This window comes from Pteropus vampyrus, unplaced genomic scaffold (assembly GCF_000151845.1).
Source record: "Pteropus vampyrus isolate Shadow unplaced genomic scaffold, Pvam_2.0 Scaffold6, whole genome shotgun sequence".
Taxonomy (NCBI): domain Eukaryota; kingdom Metazoa; phylum Chordata; class Mammalia; order Chiroptera; family Pteropodidae; genus Pteropus; species Pteropus vampyrus.
In genome coordinates this window covers 8,786,911-8,800,928 of record NW_011888787.1, presented here as the reverse complement: position 1 = coordinate 8,800,928, position 14,018 = coordinate 8,786,911, and the positions used below count along the sequence as shown (strand labels likewise).

Genomic DNA, 14,018 nt, shown 5'->3' with positions numbered 1-14,018 from the left:
TATAATGTTCCTTATTTCATTTCAAAAGTTCAGACGTAGCCTGACTATCCAGATTCTATAGGGAGTAAGAAAGGTCAGCGGAGCAAGGGCAGTCCTGGGGGCCGCAGGAGCCGCCTCTTGAAGTCCAGTACCGAGATCTCTCGGTTGCAGGTCGGTTGCTACACAGACACACAGACACACAGACACACAGACACACAGACACACAGACACACAGTCGCACACACACACAGACACACACACACACACATACACACGTCATAGCACAAAGTGCAAAGCAAACAAGTCAGGGTACGCCCCAGTACTAATTCCGCCCGACCAGCGGAGGAGACTTGGTTACCGTGGCCACGTAGGAACCCTCCCTGATAGCGCGCTTTTTACCCATAAGTCAGCACGTGAGTTCCACCCCACAAGGTCTCCCTGCCTCGGCAATCTGCTAGCCACCCCTGATTGCGTTCGACGCTCGCCTCTCTGCCCTTGCGCCTGCGTACTACGGCTCCAACCCGTCGCTGCGGCCGAGATCGGGAAGTGTCAAGCGGGTGCTGGTTCCCCCGCCTTCGCCACTATCACCGCTGATCCCGGACCCCCTAGCCAGGCGCGGGCCCAGCCGCGATGACAAACGGTGAATGCCAATGCTCAGAGAGAGGATGGGAGGGAAAGATGAGGAGAAACGTGGCGGGTGGGGCCGGGGCTGACGTGGTCATTCTCTCCGCCCCCTCCCCTTGCAGCCCCTCTTGGCCTCTGAGTGTCTCAGACTCCTGTCCCCTATACCCCTCCGCGGTTCCCCGTTCCCATGGTTCAAGTAGAACCGTAGTGCCTCTCGTACCCAAACCCCAAGTCCTCGGTCCCTAGTCTGTGCCTCTCTTCCTTTCCTAGAAGTTCGTTCTGTCCCTTACAAGCCTCTTGGAGAAGCCAGTCCCTTTTGAACTATTTGCATTAGCACCAGTGAGGAAAGTGTAAGATAAGCTTAGGAAAATTGTAGTCATATGGATTCTAACTCTTGCTATTTCCTTTAAGCTTTAACATTTTTTGCCTTAACATTTTCTTCATCAACAGATGCAGATCTGAGAGACTTGGCCACATTTCTAGCTCTCCTTTATCACATGAGTGATTTATAATAAGAACGTCTTTAACTCTCTCAACTAAGGCTCAAAGGATTCTTATGCCTCTTTCAACCTCTTGCCAACACTGACCATTCCTGAGAGTCTGATTCCACATCAACTGATGCATGCTTCTCAGGACCCGTGGTTAGTTAAAGGGGAGGAGTGCATAAGGTGCAGTGAAGTTGTTTTAAGGGATGCCTAAAAGCAGTTTTAGGGAATGAGGTGACCTTCCTAGTCCCAGGACCTTGGCTTCCTCTTGTCAAGGGTTGGCACTGCAGTTGCAGTTATCGTCTTGATAGTATATCACACTCTGTGCTTCTTGGAGTTCTCCAGTGGGATCACCTGCCCCAAACTGGATAAGCACCAAAGATTTTCTTTTCTTCCTATAACAGTGTACTCTTTGGATGGGATTCTGGTGTTTGGTTTGCTCTTTGTTTGCACCTGTGCCTACTTCAAGAAAGTCCCTCGTCTCAAAACCTGGCTGCTATCAGAGAAGAAGGGAGTTTGGGGTGTGTTTTACAAAGGTAAGATCATATCTGCACAGGAAGAGGAGATTGCCATCTCTAGACAGTGAGGTGCTACAAAGTGAGGGAGGAGGTGAGATAGACTAGGATTGTATTTGGTTCCATTTTTACATAATTGTTTGTTTTAGCATCAAGGTAATTTTAATTTTCTCCATGGAGTAAAAGGATATAAATTAAACATTTAGACTTGACTAGAATTGTTGGAAGGAATATTTTCCCAATGAGAAGATTTTCTGAATTTCTGGGAAGAATAGATTGGAGCTTTTTTTTTTTAATTTTTTAATTTTTTAAGTTTTGATTTAATTAACTCAGATGCTTTTTTACTTATTACTTTGGGCACCTTTATCTGGAGTCCTACCTACCTCAGTCTGTTTTCAAAATAGGGCAAAATATAAATAAACAGTATATTCACCTAGAACCTAAAGCCACAAGGGTAGTATTTAAATACATTCCCAGTGGGTTCTTGAGACCCTTGATAGGTATCTTCATTTATGATTAGAGATTTCAAAGTATCACCTTGAAAGTCAGGACTTACATGAAGGGCAAGATGTGATTTCTTTTCTCTTTTTACTTTTTGCCTGCTAGCTGCTGTGATTGGAACCAGGCTGCATGCTGCTGTGGCAATTGCCTGTGTCGTCATGGCCTTTTACGTCCTGTTTATAAAATGAATTCCCAAGCATCCATCTCATCAACGGCCAACCAAGGGGATGAAGGTGAAGAACCTGTCAGGGGCCTGGGCCCAGCGTAGAAGAGTTCAGCTAAAATCATCAAAGTCCCCAGGATGACACCACAGCATCTGCCCCTACCATATGTGGGGAAAACTCCTCATGGTTACAAACATTATTTATGCTTCAGGGGACTCCAGAAAGCCAATTTCCTTTATGTGTAAATCAGTCCTCAGCAAAAAGCATATAATGTCCAGATAAATTACACCCCTCGTTGATAACGTTATACACCTCTTGCTTAAAAACCTGTCACCTATTTTGCTCCTCAGCCCTCATCAGGGTCTTTTCAAACTGAGGCTCATTAGAGAAAGCCATAAGCTGTGTTCAAATCTCTTGGAAGGAGATAATTTTCAGGACTGGACTTTTTTTTTTCACTACTTAATTTGAATTTGGCAAATTGGCAGGGGGCTTGCCAAGTTGTACGATGCCAAGAAATTTTTCAGCTTTGGGAATTTATCTTTCATATACCCATCTGGGAACATAAGAGAAAGGCATGGTCCTCACTGCAAAAAGAGAACATATGAAAGAGGTGCTGTGTGCTGGAAGCTGGAGAGTTTTGCCAAGAGAATCTGGGCCTACATAAGATTTGGGCGTTATCTGTGATGAGACCAGAAAGCAATAACTCAGACAAGAAGGAATGTTCTGTACACCAGTATCCCCAAAAGGAGACTCTACCCCATCAAATGGTATATTGAAAATGAATCTTGTTGCTATTTTCCTGAAGCCTTTTTATATTTTCAAAATTACTGAGAGCTAAATATATTACTCAGTTTTAAATGCCACCACTAGGGGAAAGAGAGATGACTGAAGAAATAGTTGCTTAATATATTTGTAGTTAGGGTAGAAGAAATAAGTCTAGTATATTAATTCATATACTAGTGAAGTCATGTAGTTTAAGATTTTATTGTGATGTTAGATGGGAGTTTTGTCATGTTATCTAAGATAGAAACATTCTTTGTTTAAATCTGGGTTATGGAAATTTTTAGTTGATTACTTGTTTTTCTTGGCCATCTCTTAATTTTCTTCATATTGCAGTACTTTTCACTGTCTCTTGGAAATTCTGTATCACATGAACATGAACACATTTGAGTAAGAGAAGTTGCTGATATTCATAAGCATGTTAGGACAGTTCAGAGCCTCCATGAATAAAATGAGGGCGGTCTTTAAAGTAAAGGAAAACAAAGGTTTGCAACTGAGATTGATGGCTTTTCCGTGGAGTATAGTACCTCCTGAGTAAATCATTTTAACTGACTCAACATTTCAAGGGAAGACTTCTCCATTCCCTCCTCCTTCTAATCTGCAAAAGAATCAACTGTTGCCTTTATGAAGCCTAGAACTTCTTTAAAAAAGTTAGTCTAAAATTAAATTATCGTAAAAAGCAAGCACGGACATAAGTATGCCAGTTGAGTTGACCATTAAAGTAAAACTTGACTGTGGGCAAGTTAGCTGTTGTTGACCCCTGTGTCAGTTAATTGACGTTTGTCTTACCCCAAGAGAACAAAAGCTGCTAGGAAGTTTAGGTTCTCAAATAGGCAGTTTAGTGCTTTGAGGGGTTCTAGAAATATAGAAAGTCATCAAGTAAACACTACATGTTTAATCATCTCAAAGTTGTGGCTGTTATCTCTTCAGGAACTGGTCCGCAGGATAAATTTCAATGACTCATATGTTTTCCAAGTTCATTTCTGAGGCTCTTTTATATGAGAGAAAGGAAATCTGTTGGCACGTGAAGGAAGAGGTATACCTCCTGAGTGTGAGTTTGGGACCTGTTGGCCAATGGGAATGTCACTCTCTAGAAATACAGAACGTTTGTACTTGTTACTTTGTAGCTTTAAGGACTTTTTTTTTTTTCTAATAGGGCTAATGTCTCTAAGCTTGGTGCTTAGAGCTGCTTCATATTTTACACTAGTTCCATTTCAGAGTTCTAGTTATTCAAACCAACTTTTATAGCCTCCTGGGTGGGTCATCTTGACCTAAACTCTTGAATTGTTATATTTTGAGATGTTTTCACACCAGAACGTACCAAAAAGTACACAGAGTGAAGGTAATTTACAGCAAGAAACAAATACACAGCTTATTTCATTTGACTTTATGTAAGCAGATAAGCAACCTGTTTAACTTATTATTTTGCTTGATATGTCATATATTTTTGACTGAAAATTGTAGAATTTGTTTCTCTTATGAGAGTCTTATGGGTGGAAGAATGGGAATAGCAGTATCGCCTCAGATTCAAACTGGCATCACCAGGGTGGAATTGAAGTCAGCTTTTTATAGTTGAAATACAATTTTTTATTCACCATTGTCTGCACAAACCTTGAAATTAAAATTTTCTTTCCCTACCATTTTTGTCCATTTTATTTGTTACATTCTGAGTTTACTGAACTTTGTTCAATACTCCCTTGGGTTCTGCCCATAGTATTTTAGTTAACATTAGTGAATACCATCATTCCTTTTAACCCCTTTTGATGAACACTGAATGTATGATGTAGTTCAGGATCTATGAGAATGTAGCTTTCTCTTTTGTGGGAGCTGATGTATAATACTGTCTATATCAGCATATATTTATTTTATATATATGAATAAATTTTGAGGTATATTAAAATAGATGATACTCCCAAATATATTTTACCTACTATTCCTATTTGCCATTACCAGCCACAGACTTCATTCAAGTGATGTTATCAGGTTAACCATCCATGCACATAGAAATTCTTTGATCTAATGGGATTCTGACACATACATTAGATACTGCTCCCTTATGCATTTATTCCAAGTATATGGTGGCACTCGTACAGATACAAATTATAACTTCACAAATCATTTTCTACTAATTCCAAAATCCTGATTTTTATTCCACCCCCATACATATACCTATTTCATTGAAAAAGGATAAAGAAGGAACTGAGACATTAAAATGGTGCTCTCTGAAAGGAGCTGATTCTACTTATATGATCACTACTGATTTTCACTACTGGAGTTTGAAAGTGATATGTTTTAATGGATGTGAAGGTAAATGAAGTTTCAGCAATATGGCTGCTACAGCCTCAGGTTCTGTGGAGCAAGAGGACTCTATGTGAGGACAGGGATATGCTTCCTATCTTTACTCATTTCACAGATATCCTGACTACCTAGTCTTTGATTTAAATAGTTTATTGTCACCCTTCTGTTTGGTAAAATGATTTCGTTGTCTTCCTTGTGGGAAGGAGCTCCTGGAAATGCTGGTGTTAGGAATGACCAGGATTTGCCTTCTCCATGGGAAAGAGTCATTCACCTATAAATCCCCTGTGAGTGAGTCATCGTATATTCAGAACTTGGATCAAAGCCTTGGATCAAAGGTCAAAGAGAAACTATAGATATGTTTATAAATATAGACCTGCACAAAGATCAAAAGACAACCACAACTCACTATTGTGAGAATTTGTCCCCTTTCCCTGGGACCGGGGTTCCCCTCCGAGCCACGCGAGGGCAGCAAAGCGCCCATTCAATGAGGGCGCTGTGGTTCTCCCAGAACTCGGTGGTTCCTCCCAGAATCCTCCGAGGCGGCGGAGAGGTTTAAAAGAGGGTGCGGACTTCCGCTCCTCAACGGGAGGGAGAGCGCCTTGGGGTGTGGGTTGTGTGTGCTGTGTCGTGGTGTCGCGGTGTCGCGTGGAAGGCGTGTGTGGGCCGAGTGTGTGAGTGGACGCGTATGTGAGAGCGCGTGGGGCGTGCAAGGTGAGTGCGTGCACTCCCCCCCTTGGCCTCTACTCCCGCCTACACATTGATCTTATTTGATCGGGTTGTGACCCCAGCCCCGCCGGGCGGACCCGAAATGAAAAGCTCCCCTCCTGCGAAGCCCCCTCCTCGGGGCGCTGTGCAGCGAGGCCCCTTGGGCGGCGGTAACGCCGCGGTCCCGGAGGTCCCGGAACCGGTCCTACGGGGCCCGGCGCTCAGAAGTGATGAATTGATCAGATAGACGAGGCCAGGCTTGTCCCGGGCCGCTGATTATCGAGGCGATTCTGATCTGAGCCGGGCCCCAAGACACGGACGCCCGCGGCGTGGGGCTAACGCGTTAGCGGTCGGCGGAGGGCGAGGACGGAGGGTGAATGAACTGTCACCTCGCCCGCGGAAGCGGGAGCGGAAAGGAGACGGAGGCCTTGCTCTTCCCTAGCCTCCCTTTTTTCCTTTAGGCCCGCCTTGTCACGTTGACTGTATGGTACCCACACTGGTAGCCCCTGGCCTAAAGGCACTATGCAGCATCTGCCGCTAAGGGATATAGGTATATATGCATGTCTGTGTGTATATGTATCTGTCTCCAGAAAACTTGGAGAGCGTTTAAGAATTCAGATTCCAGGGACCTGCCCCACATTTACTGAATCAGAATTATCAGGGAGGTCTAGGAATCTATTTTTAAAAGCCTCAATGCATGAATCACAGTAATAAATTTTTCGATGTTCAGTATCAACCTCCATGAGGACTATCCAGAGTCTCACCCCTCTGCCATTTTCATCCATTCTAAATAATAACTGAAACTTTATATATTGCCACTAGGTAGCAGATACTATCTGAAGAGATTGGAGTATCTCTGTGAAAGAGGGACTGTGATAGTTGATTTCAGGACCCTGCACTTGAGTACCAGGAAGAAACCTTTTCCTATCTGAATTATTTGACTATGCATTTGCTGTTCAAACTTAGAAATGGGAAATGGGAATTTAACCATACAGTGTTCTAGAAAGTCTGCCATTTCTTGTCCAATATTACAGCACGTTCCTATCAGTGACTTGTGATTTTAGAAACCACATTAAAGCATCATTTTTAGGTAACTTCAAACCCAAGCACCAGATTGTTGACCCAGGTTTATAAAACTCAGCACAAACTAACACACACAAAAAAGGACTTGACCTCTGGCAAGGAGACAGTAGCAGAGTTAGAGAATGAACAATGGCAAAAAGCCAGGACCGGGGAGATGAAGCCCTCATGGAAAAGTAGGGCCCAGTAGGTGACTATATCCAGGAGGTGGGAAATCCGTTAAGTGTAACAGCATAAATATTAATGCTACGCAGAGCTGCCAAAATTACAGTGACTGCAAGTTCACTAAGACAACGGGCTCTGTCCATTCTTGTTTCCCCAACACTTAGCTCAGTGCCTGACACAAATGTTTGCAAGAAATGTTGAATGGATATATCTGTATGGTTGGAATGACTCCTGTTTACAAAATATGAATACCTGCCTCCAGCCAAAAACTGCTATTCTGTCCTAAATCCTTATCTTTTCAGCAAGATGCCTTTCCAAGTTGCGAATATGCCCTACAGGACTAGTTTCTAGAAGTTCAAAAACAACCCCCTCCACCCCCCAGCTCCCCACCCATATTTTAAGAGTAGTGGAGTGGCAACTCAGTCCATGGAGAACAGACACTTCAGGCTTCACATTGCACAAATCTATTTAATGGAGATGGGTGGCAGGATGTTGCACTATGATTAATCAGTCCAGGAGCCTGTCAACACTAGGTGGAGAAGAAGCCACCATCATTCTTTCTGGAGTAGCCTCCATTGGTGGCTGCAGTGTGAGGGGACACTGTGGAGAAAAGGAGTGGGCTGTGAATTTCAGATCCTTTGCCTTTTCTGGGAACCTGTAATCATCATATATGTAATTCACTTATGGAGAAGGTTCTTATGACAGCTGGGAGGTAGCTATGGGTCTTCCTGAAAAATTGAATTCATTCCATAGTCATCGTGTCCCCCGATATCCCTAATTCATGGGTCCATTTAGAAAATCTAGCACCACCCATCTGCCCTTCTAACTCTTACCTATAGATCCCTGGATGCTGTGGATGGAGTCCTTCTTAGGGTTGATCCAGTGTCTGATGTTAGCTTGGGAAGTGATGGGGGATGTTGGGGAAGGCAAAAGTCCTCCAGGTGATTGGATCTTCATGATTCTAGATGATGATAAGGGAAGAACAGGAAAGTGAAACCAATCAAAAGGAGATAGGTAAAGAGGGAAAGACAGTTGCATGCAACCTCAGAAATGAAGTAACCAAAGGCCTTTTTACCCTTTGGAATAAATGGAAAATTTCGTTTGATAATACAGATGAGAACAATCTTGGAGGATCTCTGTTCATTTCAGATAATAAAAAACATCATTTCCAGGTACGGATGTAAAAAACACAGAAATCTATACAAAGAATTATATTTCCCAGGTGACACTTTGCCGGATGTGATTTGATGGCATTATCCTTAGGGTGGGGAGGCTGTGCCTCCACCACTTACGCATGGGTATTCTGGATGGTCTCCTGGTGTATCAGGATCTCACTTTTGTTCTTGAACGCCCCCATGTGGTGGTCGTACAAGGCTGCTAAGCGGAAATCCAGGTCATCTTTCGGTATCTACAAAGAAGTCAGCTCCAGGGTTAACACACCACCTCTGCCCCCTCCTCCACCCACTCTAATCAGACTCTCTTGGGCTCTACTCTTGCCCAAAAGCAGAGTGAACTCCTTTAGGGCCTGAGATCCACCAACTCCTTACATACCAAACTATACACGGTGACTCTTGTCAATATGGAGTTCTCTCATGGTTAGGTCTAAGGAGTAGCGAGCTCTCCCTGTCCACGTGGAATCACTATTCTGTCCCTGACTTGGGCTTAATGGGCCTTCTCTCATTCATGGTTATATTCAGCCTTTGTTTCAATAAGAAGAGAGAAGTTTGGTGAGAAAATGATTTGCTCCAGATAACAGACTGGTGCAAAATTCAAGCCTTCTGACTTCCCAGGGGCCAGATAAATTGGTATTTGGTTTTAGATTTGGTAGCATCTTGGATCTTGAATTGGGGACCAAAGGAAAGACTCTAAAGCCGTCAGGGACAGACTACCTTTCAAAGAGGATATTAATGAGTCCTAAGGAGAGGTAAAGAGAAATAGCATTTCAATGTTAGGTACCTCAGGGTCAAAAAAATAAGCATCCCGCCTCATAGAGGTGATCGTAGGAGTTGAGTTGAGCCGACTCCAGGGTTCCTGTTGCTGAGCAAGGTGAGTTGGGTTCTTATGTGGCGATTTCTGCAAAAGATAAACCACACCCAGGACCTGGTTACCTGGTTACAGGTCCTTGCTGCTGTGGAAGCATCAGTGACATCCATCCCCTTAGTCCATCTTACTTTTTGTTTATTGTTTCAAATTATTTTTATTTATGTATAGTTGGAATATAATATTATATTAGTTATATTAGTTTCAGGTGTGCGATATAGTGATTCAACATTTTTATACCTTATAATGTAATCATCTGTCACCATGCAAACTTGCCATAATATTGACTATATTCCCTCTTCACATTTTTCACCTATCCTCCCATTCCCCTCCCCTCCGGCAACCATCCTTTTGGTTTCTGTTTCTATGAGTGTGGTTTGTTTTTTTAGATTTGACATATAAGTGAAACCATATGGCATTTGTCTTTCTCTGACTTATTTCACTTAGCATAATACCCTCTAGGTCTATCCATGTTGTCAAAATGTTAAGATTGTATTCTTTTTATGGCTCAGTAATATTCCATTGTACATATGTACCACCTTTTCTTTATCCAATTGTTTATCAATGGATACCTATGTTGCTTCCATACCTTGACTATTATAAACAATGTTGCAATGAACACCGGAATGCATATATCTTTTCAAATTAGTGTTTTTGTTTTCTTCAGATAAATACCCAGAAGTAGAATTCCTGGGTTGTATGGTAGATCTATTTTTAATTTTTTGAGGAGCATCCTATTTTAATTGAATCTCAGAGGAACATCTTCAAAGAGAAGAACTATGGGAGGCAAGACTCTGCAGGCTTTTGATCCTTCCAAGTCTTCAATCTTGGAACTGACAGAAATGGGCCAGGAATACGGGTGTAGTGGGATGGGGAGGGAGGAGCAGATAGAGAAGATGATGAGCTCAGGTTTAGATGTCCTGAGTTTGAGGAAAAAATAAGACATCCTAATACGATTAATATGCAGAAAATCGGAAGTGTGCAACCTGTTGGAGGAAAGCTCAGGCCGAGTAATAGAGATGGAGGGCGGGGGTTGTCCACATGAAACAGTGGCTGTTTCCTGCAAAAAGGAGTGTGGCCAAAAGGGAAGAAATGGCTCATAACTGCACAATACTATACCTGGGGGAGGGGAAGGGAAAGGGAAAGGACACTAAGAGGTAATCGGAGAGAGGAGAATCAGGGAAGTGCAGTGTCTAAGCAGGTGAGAAAAAGACTTCAGCACGCAGGAAAGGGTCATTGTGACTGCAGGAACATCAAATAAAAAGGTCCATTGAACATTCAATCCTCTAAATAGAACCTCATAAGCATGGATGTGGAAAGCACGAAACTGATTTTTTCATTATGTGTAAAATACTGATTGCCACTGTGTCCCTAGTACCTAGCACAGCAACCTAACATGTGGTGTTCAAAAATGAAGTACTGATCGAATCCATTACTGAATTCCAGTGAGTACAACTGCAACCTAGTAGAAATCTCATTCATCCTATCTGATGTTGGAACCATCTCCCTGCCCGCCCCCACCATATATGTCAAAGTGCTGTGTGATTCAGCTGAGTTAGACATTAATTGAACAGTATGTATGAGGCACTGTGCTATCAACAAGAAAGATGCAAAATGAAACAAGAAAATTACAAATATACATGATATAAGCATAAGCAACTCTCCCATTCCTCGAAGGCTACATAAGCCTCATCATCTCTATCAGAAAAGGATGAGATTGTCTTTCACCAAGAAAGTCTAGCATGAAAGCCATCTTCCCACCCACTTTCTTTCCATCTCAGAGAAAGGGAAGGCCCTTTTACTTCTTCCCTGAACCCAGCCCTTCCCTGTGCCTCAGAGATCTGTACCATCCTGGCACTCCCTGTACCCAGCTTCTCATAACTTTATCACTGTCTAGCTACCACTCTATCACCTTTCCTACAGAGCCACACTCTTCTTCAAGAGTCAACATTTACTATTTCCACTTCCTCTCGCTTTGTATCCTCTCTTCAGTCTGGCTTCTGCCTCGAGCACCCACTGAAACTGCTCTTGCCGGTGACCAACGATCTCTGTGGCTAGGTCAAGCGGATCCTTTCCAGACAGGATCTTATTTGATCTCTGCAGTTTCTGGCACCACGATTCTGATTCTCTCAAATGTTCTCTCCACCCTCTATGGACCCAGCTCCTCCTGGTTTTTCTCCAGGAGGCTTGTAGCCGTTTCTTCTCGGCTCCCTTCTCGGCTTTCCCTCTCTTTTCCTTAGACAGTGGCATTCCCCAGGGGTTTGGTTTCTGCTTTCCTTACTCTCACATTTGCTGGATGAGCTCATTTCCTTCTCTGGCTTCAACCACCATATGGATGCTGTGGCTACCAGATAAATATCTTCAGTCCAGAAGTCTCAATCATACTGCCTGCTATTCATCTCCACTTAAATGTCCCACAGGCATCGCACAAGCAATATCTACCTAATTGATTTGAGTATCTTTCTCCCCAAACCTGCTTCCCCTGGATGCCTCATTCAGTAAATGGTATCAATTAAGCCCGCAGAAACCTAGGAGTTACCCTACACTCATCTGCTCTCTTGGGCTCATATCCAGTCAGCCACAAAGTCCCATCATTCTGCCCTTTGCATCTCTCTCACATCTGTACCTTATCGCCATCTCCTGCATCACTGCTTTAGATCCATTATTCCTCCTCCTGGAGATTGCTGCCTCCTGAGGCTCCTGCCTCTTGGCTGATCCTGTTGTGCCATTCCCATCCCACCACTGCCACTTGTGCTTTCTAAAACGCCCATCTATTGTGTCGCTCTAGTACTTAAAATCTCGACGTGCTTCCCAAGCACCTCTGAGAAGAAATCCTAGCTCACCTGCATGGTATACACAGCACACCAGCCCGACAAGGCCATTCTCCAGCTCCTGCGTTCTTCACGCCTCATCACATGGACACTCCAGCCATTCTGGACTTTTTGGCCCGCAAACAAGTCACCCTCTCTCTTCTTTCCAGGTCTATGGATACCTGCTGCTTCCTTTGCCTTCAATGTCTGGTTCCTGTTTCTTGCTTCCTAACTTACATTCCACCTCCTCCCTCACCTGGCCCAGCTAACTCATATTTTGATGTCAAAACTCACCTGCTCTGGGAAGCTTTCCTTTAAGCACCCAGTTCTCCTGACACACTACGTATAACTGTTACAGCATGTGCTACTGTGCGAGCATTTTTGCTGTAGCAATTGTGTCTGGCCTTCCTACTAGAGCTTCTTTACAGCAGGAGCTATACCTAATTTATCTATATATCCTCAGTGTTTAGTACCTGGCATATAGTAAATAATGCTTAATAAAAGGAAGCTCTTTGGCTTTGTTATTAAGCCACAATTACTGTCTAATTCACCTTATTTTGTGCTTCTTCAAACATCCCAAACACTTCTACCTAAAAAAGATTTTCTAAATTCCCAAATCACTGACACACATGCACAAACACATTCCGGGATTAACCAGAAGACAGAGACGGTGTGAAGACAGATGTACAAAGCATGACCTGGTGGCTTTCAGAGGGCAAAGTGTAGCTTTGGGCGGGGATCTGGGCCTGTTAAAGTCCCATTATACTCAACACTGCTTTGGGCGGGGAGAGCCCCTTGTTCCTCTGGACTACAGTTCGACTTCCCCCTGCTAAAAAGCACTTTGAAACATTAGCAGACTTGAATATGGGGACATGGAGGCAGGCAGGAAACAGACTTCTCTGGTACCTGACTCAGTGTCTTCACCAGTCCTTTAAGTTACCAACTCTGCCCCTCAAGGTGACAGACAAAAGAGTGTCTGCTGGGACTCTGCGCAAGAAACCACAATACCTGGGAAGGCTGAAGTTTTCCTAAGTAGGAATCATTGTTATCTGATTTAAGGTGCGGGAAAGGGTCTCGGGTGGGAGGCATGGTAAAAGCCCAGAGAGACGCTCTTCGGAAGGATGGGAGGCCCGCGCAGCCGCACACAACCTTGCACGGGAGGATCCCAGGTCCCAATTGTTTGGAACGCCCACTTTCGGTTGCCATGCAACTGCACCCCTATCTATGACTGAGGTGAATTCCCTTCGAGAAGAGCCCCACCTGGCGGTTCATCGCGGGAAGCGCCTCGAGAGGAAGCTACTGAGAACAAGGAGGGAAAGCGCCGGTGAGCGCACCCAGGAGCTCTGGATTTGCACTGGTGAACCCTAGGAGAAAAACGCCGGTCTGGCGTGCAGAACTTCTGCAAGAGACTTCAGTTGACAAAAGAAGTGCTAAAAGATGACCCATAAATTTCCTTCTGCCTCGCATCTAACAGAAGGTTTTTTTTCCCCCTCCAAGCAATAATAGAATGGGGGTGTTGAGAGACTAAGAGCCCACGTGTCGTGCTTGGAAATTGTCGGCTAAGCAAACTCTCCTAGCTTAAACCCAGTTTAACTACACGAGTCTCAAGGCTTCGCACTGAGTCGGTTGTAAAGGCACGGATGGATTTGGCGGGATGGAAATAAGATCTCCAGAAGCAACTGCCTTTGCAGTAGGTAACACCTACTGGGGCCACTCTTCTATGCTGTAACTTCTAGAAGAGAGACGATGACGTCTCACTCTTCTTTCTCTTGCTTCACACAGAGCAGGGGCGCCACATCTGCAAAATTAGAGATGCTCATAAATAGTCCATGGCCCGAAAGCGCAGTGGAAAACATGAATTTGGTGGCGATG

General features: G+C 43.9%; 2 protein-coding genes and 1 non-coding gene across 3 annotated transcripts; 2 read left to right on the top strand and 1 right to left on the bottom strand.

Moving 5' to 3' along the window:
• The first annotated feature begins 411 nt into the window (after positions 1-411).
• On the top strand, positions 412-4,688 carry TMEM167B (transmembrane protein 167B). The gene is made up of 3 exons (XM_011367932.2): positions 412-619; positions 1,493-1,624; positions 2,210-4,688. The coding sequence occupies exons 1-3, from the start codon at positions 610-612 to the stop codon at positions 2,290-2,292; spliced, it is 225 nt and encodes a 74-aa protein (XP_011366234.1). The 5' UTR covers positions 412-609; the 3' UTR covers positions 2,293-4,688.
• A 1,236-nt stretch (positions 4,689-5,924) lies between these two features.
• Positions 5,925-6,350, top strand: LOC111745594. Its single transcript, XR_002782726.1, has one exon.
• A 1,394-nt stretch (positions 6,351-7,744) lies between these two features.
• CUNH1orf194 (chromosome unknown C1orf194 homolog) lies at positions 7,745-13,235 on the bottom strand. Its single transcript, XM_023535060.1, has 5 exons — positions 13,155-13,235; positions 9,253-9,369; positions 8,589-8,704; positions 8,130-8,257; positions 7,745-7,896 (listed from the first exon to the last, which is right to left on the bottom strand). Exons 1-5 carry the CDS (start codon positions 13,233-13,235, stop codon positions 7,826-7,828), a joined length of 513 nt encoding a protein of 170 aa, XP_023390828.1. The 3' UTR covers positions 7,745-7,825.
• Positions 13,236-14,018: the final 783 nt, after the last annotated feature.

Bases quoted from the DNA above. Each gene is read 5' to 3' on its own strand.
- CUNH1orf194 (XM_023535060.1), bottom strand. From the start codon at position 13,235: ATGCCTCCCACCCGAGACCCTTTCCCGCACCTTAAATCAGATAACAAT. The intron at 8,258-8,588 runs GTAAGTGGTGGA...ATCATCATCTAG, and splicing joins ACCATCCAGAATACCCATGC to AATCATGAAGATCCAATCAC. The intron at 7,897-8,129 runs GTAAGAGTTAGA...TTTTCTCCACAG, and splicing joins CAGCATCCAGGGATCTATAG to TGTCCCCTCACACTGCAGCC.
- TMEM167B (XM_011367932.2), top strand. The intron at 1,625-2,209 runs GTAAGATCATAT...TTTGCCTGCTAG, and splicing joins TTGGGGTGTGTTTTACAAAG to CTGCTGTGATTGGAACCAGG.